We start from the raw sequence: 6,317 nt of genomic DNA on the forward strand, positions 1-6,317 counted from the left end.
CAGATTTATACAGAAATATTTAGTATTTTACAAAGAGTGTTAAGTTAAACCCATGTTGTCATGCATGCTGTAATTTAGCCCTTGAATTGTACATATGCTTGTAGGAAATATCTGAATAATAAAATAAAATTAGTACAATATCAGTGATCTGATCACTATTCATTCCTTCTGTTCATTGTTGTTGTTTTTCACCCAATATATGTTAACTGTTTACTCTACGATTTTATTATGGAGTATGTATTTCCTTGATATGCAGTTTTATACATTTATAATTTCACATTTTTTTAGACAGGTGTCTACTTAAGGCCTCAGTAGGCCTACTTAGTACTTTGTCAAATCAGCTAATTAAAGTTTTAAAACCGTCAAACTCCAGAGATGTCCTTCCCTGACATCTAAACCAGCTGCAGTTCTATTAGGCATGCAGACTAGTGTCGTCTCTTTCATCACAAGCGCACTTTGCTGTATTATGTTCTTGTCAGACGAACACAGACGACTCAACTTGAATAGCAGACATCGCGGGATTCTGGCGGGCTATCACGTGCAGTTCCTAGCAACCGGCCACAAAGGGGAACAAGACATTTCTTCCAAACGCATTCGACGCGTCGTTGTTGTCCTCTGCTTCAAAGCAGCAATCAACCAATCTCTCAGCATTGTTGCCTCTCTTTGGTGCACAACGTTTTCTATTGCTGTAGTTAACGAAGAAGTCCCTTTTGTTTTTTTTGTGTTTCAAATGTGTGTTGTAAAAAAAAAAAAAAAAGCGCCTGAATCAGTATTAAGCAGGTTACTAATAAGGGGCCGATGATAAGAAAACGGGGCTGTTTGGTGAGGTGTATGGATACTCACCGAGCACCGATTAGAACCGCCAGGTCGAACCCCGTTTGATCATCAAAGGGGGCTTTTTTTTTTTAGCACCAAAGCTGGTTTACTCACTGCAGGGCTTCGGCTGCACAATTAAAACAACGGCGCGGACACAAAGGGATCGGGGATACATGTGTGCCGATGGATGGCTAATGAAGTGCGCTGAAGGTTTGTCTTGTTATAGTGTCCCATTGTAATGAGCTAGCTCTGCTTGGGGACATCAAAAGACCCCTGTGTGTGTGTGCTCTTTGGGAGGGGGTCCCGACCCCTAGCACACTCGCGTAGCAGACAAGGAGGTGGGCAATTGTTGACTCATCGAGGTTCTGCTTACTTAACGTGTTAGACAGTAGATAGAAGATAATAGAAAAACAAAGCTTCAGATTATTGCCAAACATTAAGTCCTTCTCCCGCTAAAATAAATAATGTTGTAGGCCTAGCCTGTGTAGTTGTATGTGTTTGTATTAAATCCTTTCGATCTATTAAATAGGCTATGCGGTATTGTATTGGCCTGTTGCGTCATGAGATGCAGCGAAAAAATGTGGGTTTTTTTGTTTGTTTTTTTCAGCCCTTTGGCTTTGATTCACAAATTCCTCTCGAAGTCCTTATTAATAGCTCACTATTTGTAGCAGGACACAAAAACGAGGTCACTTCGGATGGGAATTCCTCGTTGAAGAGTAATAATTAAACAGCATTCATTGCACACAATACCAAAAACCCTTAGAAGTTCCTCAACCGTTTCAACATTTGCATATTTTGGGGGATGACCCTTTGATCTTCACCGCGCGGCTCTAATCACCCCCGTGCGTTTCACAAGCCCCCACCGTTACAATTAGGGATCAAACGATGCTAATGGGTGATTGGGACGACTGAATGATCACCCATTAAGGACCACTAAAGACTGTCTGTCGGCCCGGCTGTGCCACTTGGTAGGCCTACCTGTCAGCAATCTACGCGTTGCGTGGCAGTATGCTCCAATTGTAATAAAACACATACACGCGTTATGTGTCTGTATAGACGATCGATATGATGAGTTGTAAGCAACATATGCCATCTGATTTAGGTTGACTATTCGTTGTAAGATTATATACGCACAAACTGAACGTTTTTATTGAATATTGGTGATCATGCTTGCTGTGCGTAAAAGTCCAGCGAACCTATTTTACGCGCAGGAAGACTGTGGCCTTTACAAATCTGGGCTTCATATAGTTACCGAATTAAACCAATTCGGCAAATATACAACTCAAAAGCCAACCTTGACCTTAGATGCAATATCAATGTAGGCTACAGGCCGACTTGTCGCATCGATACACCTGCTGTGATATGACCCATATCAGCATATGAACAACACTTGGAAATATATGAGACTTCAGGCCAAGGAACTCAAATGCCGCGTTTGATCTAAGACGTCGGGGATCCTGGTGGATAATTGCACACAAACACTGCCGGGCATTTGGCTAAGATAGATTCCTGTCCGGGCCAATGATTCATCGTATCTATCTATCTATCTGTGTGTGTGTGTGTGTGTGTGTGTGTGTGTGTGTGTGTGTGTGTGTGTGTGTGTGTGTGTGTGTGTGTGTGTGTGTGTGTGTGTGTGTGTGTGTGTGTGTGTGTGTGTGTGTGTGTGTGTGTGTGTGTGTGTACGTGTTTGCGCACGCGTGCGTGTGTGTGTATTGGTCATCCCATGCTGGCCTACCCGCTGGGAAGAGAGACGTTTCCCTTTGAAATTCCATCTCCCCTTTTTGTTACACATGACCGGGGGCGGGAAAACAAACAGTTGGGCTCGGGTATAAAAGCAGCGGCAGCTCCTCAACATCAGTCAGTCTCTGGTGAGCGGTGTGTGTGTTTGAGGTCACAAACCGAGCGGTGAACCATCGACAAAGTATTGGATTTCCATTTTTGAGCGTTTAAAACGTTGTTTACAAGAGAAGGATCTATTTGCGTCATTTTGGTGCGACACTTAGCCAGATTTATAGGCATACCTCGTCCTTAAATACAAGGATTTATATCAAATAATACAACAGTCAACTCTCTTGAAAACATGATTCAGTCATCGGTGTTCCTCGCTACGGCGTATCTGCCGGTGATGTTCCTGAGTGCACTTTGTTCGGGATCTCTGATGTTCAACTCCAATGCGATAAAGAACCTTGCACCTGGACCGGGGACCCCGATTCACGGTGCGGGACAAGACGCGAGCTCGAGTCCAGATGAGTTCGGTTTATTGGACGGAGGGCATCACAACTTACTGATTGATCCCATTCAGGTAATTTCACTCTCTTAATTATTTTTATTTTATATTTTATTTCTTCAAAGTTGATAGACTAAGTTGTAAAGTTTGTTTAATTTGCCTAATTGACTAGTTACCTTTATGTTTAAAAATAAACCAACCTTCGACGTTAAGGTAACATAAATCTTTCCCGCCAGGCGTTGGCCTGCTCTGCGGATGACGAGTGCGGGGAGCACGGCTTCTGCTACGCCTCGCGCGGAGCCTGTCTGCCGTGCAAGCGGCGCAGGAAGAGATGTGCTCGCGACTCCATGTGTTGCCAAGGAAACCAGTGCAGCAACGGTAAGATGGAAGGCGCTGTCTACAGTTTAATGGATTTGACTCAATGAGCTTTTTAGTTTTTAATGGCACGCAATAGATAAAATAACCTGTTAAGGTTTTTGGAATTGACAAACTCACATTTTATCCAGGAATATTAACAAAAAGAAAAAATAATATATATAAATCTAATTTAGTTTTCTGTAATTCGATAAAAAAGGCACCAGGTGAATATACGAGTGTAAGTAGCCTACGTGTGTGAGCGTGCATGTGTGTTCTTTTAAGCCACTGTAGCATGTAAGCCTCCTCTTGTCAATTTCCTGCTCCTCCTCACCGCTCCTGTTCCCTCCCTCAGGTGTGTGTCTTCCCATGGACTCGGACATCGTGCAGCAGTTCACGGTAGAGGAGCCCAGCGCTTCCGTTAGCAGCACCGCTGGTAGCCACGGGGCTAATAACCATGGCCCTAGTAACCATGGCCCTAATAACCATGGCCCCAGCCACGGGGCTAGTGGCCACAGCATGAACAGCCAGGAGAACAGACCAGACGAGCAGAACTCCACCACACACTCAACCTCCACCAAGGACCCCCATAGTCCCCCCCCCAGAGGTGGGTCTGCCTATTATAAAGCTATTTCTACCGTCTTTTCTGTAGTTCTTTTGTTGTGGACTTCGTGGCTGTAGCTTGCGGTGGACTATAGTCTAACGGCCGACTCTTCCCCTGCAGGCCTGGAGGGAGAACGGTGTCTGCGTTCCAGTGACTGCTCAGGGGGCCTGTGCTGCGCGCGACACTTCTGGTCCAAGATCTGCAAACCCGTGCTCAGAGAAGGCCAGGTGAGCGGAGAGCTACAACACACACACAAGCCAACGCACTCATTATTACAAACGGGAGTATTCAAGGTATTGATTTGGGACTTGTTCACTAACATTAGTTCCTATGCGTTGTTCTCGTGATTCCAGGTTTGTACGAAACACCGTAAGAAAGGCGCGCTTGGTTTGGAGATCTTCCAGCGCTGCGACTGCGGGGCGGGGTTAGCCTGTCGGACGCAAAGAGGAGCTGAGGAGCAACGGATGCACAAGGCGGCCAGGGCCCTCCATACCTGCCAGCAGCACTGAGCAGAACCAAGACCCACAAGCCACACACACACACACACTCCTACAAGCCACAGATACACACACACACACATACACACACAGACACACACACCCACCCACGAGCCAAAGATACATAAACACACACGCACAACCACGAGCCACAGATGGGCGCGCACAAACACACACACACACACACACACACACACGCACACACGCACACACACACACCTGATAGTGACAAAAACACATGCCTGCCGGACATCCAAGAGACACAGTACACACATGTGGACAGTACACACAAGTTGGAATCGCACACAAACATGCACTAAAGGGAGGCAGAAAAATACACACACACACATGAATGATAGACTCTAAATAATTGTTATTCCTTACTGAAGTATGCATAGTGGCACGATACTACCTAATATTTAATGACATTATTTGTAATAGTATACAATACACAATAAAAGAGACTTTATTTTTTCATTACATTTTTGATTCTCTACTTAGTGTTCTAATTAGTTCTCTCCAAACCCTGGGCTGAAGGCATATTGCTAGCAATCAGCTTAATGTTTTGAGGAGACATTGGAGACATTTGGTCTATATTCAACCACTATCGCTCTCCTTGGTTTAGAAAACACCCGTCTGTGGTGTTTTGTTTCAGCCATCTTCTGTCCCTGCAAGTTGACATTGGCAGATTCATTAATTTGGGGATGTATCATTGCTTAAGGTGTCATAAGCTTACTATGGAGTAGAATAGGATTGTTTCTCTGTGAAACTAAATTAAATAAAGGTATACTACAGTAAATTACTGTACTGTAAATAATAGCCAGAACTCGGTTGAGTTTGGGCAAATTGTAATGTAAGTTTTTATTTCACTGTCCTGTTGAAGTTTAAACAATAACTACAAAAGATCACTTATAATATAGAACAATTACAATCAGCTATGATCCAAATGTCAAGCCTTTTCATGACAAAATGAGAAAGTATTTATGAAATCTTCCATTTAAATCCAGATCTTTTTTTACAATGTTAATAACAATTTTTTCAATAGGTGCTTCTAATTCCATGTTAGAAGATTGTACGTATTTGGTGTATAGTTTGTTGCAAATGTAAATTTTGTGTATTTTTTCTATTGGAAATAAACGATAGTCCTGCCCTATACTTTGACTTTATTGTCTATTTGTCTTTCTAAAAAAGGTCTTCAAAAGGAGTCTCAACTGAAGGGACAAGGCGAGATGGCCCATTTGTTAATTATTATAAGTATTAAGGAGGAGTTACAAGGTTACTGTTGTCTGGAATGTTCTAGAGTCTAATCTGTTCTATACTGCCAGCAGTAAAGGCTACATTCTGTTACTCTTATCATTAAAAGTTATAACTTACTAAGTATAGTTCCATGTTAACAAATAATACGAGTACAATAGCAAAATAAATTAGAAACTTTAGTGTTGGGCTCCCAGCACAATGGCTATACGTTTGATTCCCAATCTTTTCACTAGTCCAACTAGTTAAAAATGGGGTCAACCTCCTGACCCAATTGCTAAACCAATACTTAAAATGTTCCCATCCATAATATTAACCCAACCTATCTCTTACCCTATCTCTAACTAATTACCAGATTACCAACTATATTTGGTTTAAAGCCAAGGCTCCGTGCCGTCTCCCCAGAAGTATTAACATAGTAGGGTTGCTGGATCTGAGATGACCCTATTACCAACCCTAACCCTGAAACCAAACCTTAATTCATAAACCAAACCCTGAAAGTTTGAAACCAAAATCAAACGCTAAAACCAAACCCTAAATCCAAAGCCTTGAATCCAACCCTAAA

At 42.8% G+C, this 6,317-nt stretch overlaps 1 protein-coding gene across 1 annotated transcript; it reads left to right on the plus strand.

Annotated features, from left to right (window-relative positions):
• The first annotated feature begins 2,701 nt into the window (after nt 1–2,701).
• Nucleotides 2,702–5,642, plus strand: LOC130371603 (dickkopf-related protein 1-like). The gene is made up of 5 exons (XM_056577430.1): nt 2,702–3,118; nt 3,280–3,421; nt 3,753–4,004; nt 4,122–4,228; nt 4,355–5,642. The coding sequence occupies exons 1-5, from the start codon at nt 2,897–2,899 to the stop codon at nt 4,508–4,510; spliced, it is 879 nt and encodes a 292-aa protein (XP_056433405.1). The 5' UTR covers nt 2,702–2,896; the 3' UTR covers nt 4,511–5,642.
• Nucleotides 5,643–6,317: the final 675 nt, after the last annotated feature.

The sequence above is a fragment of the Gadus chalcogrammus genome, chromosome 18 (assembly GCF_026213295.1).
Source record: "Gadus chalcogrammus isolate NIFS_2021 chromosome 18, NIFS_Gcha_1.0, whole genome shotgun sequence".
Classification (NCBI taxonomy): Eukaryota; Metazoa; Chordata; class Actinopteri; order Gadiformes; family Gadidae; genus Gadus; species Gadus chalcogrammus.

What these genes read in the sequence shown, in the direction of transcription:
- LOC130371603 (XM_056577430.1), top strand. Translation starts at nt 2,897, where the DNA reads ATGATTCAGTCATCGGTGTTCCTCGCTACGGCGTATCTGCCGGTGATG. An exon ending in TACTGATTGATCCCATTCAG is followed by an intron (nt 3,119 to 3,279) that starts GTAATTTCACTC and finishes CTTTCCCGCCAG; the next exon opens with GCGTTGGCCTGCTCTGCGGA. An exon ending in AGGAAACCAGTGCAGCAACG is followed by an intron (nt 3,422 to 3,752) that starts GTAAGATGGAAG and finishes TCCCTCCCTCAG; the next exon opens with GTGTGTGTCTTCCCATGGAC.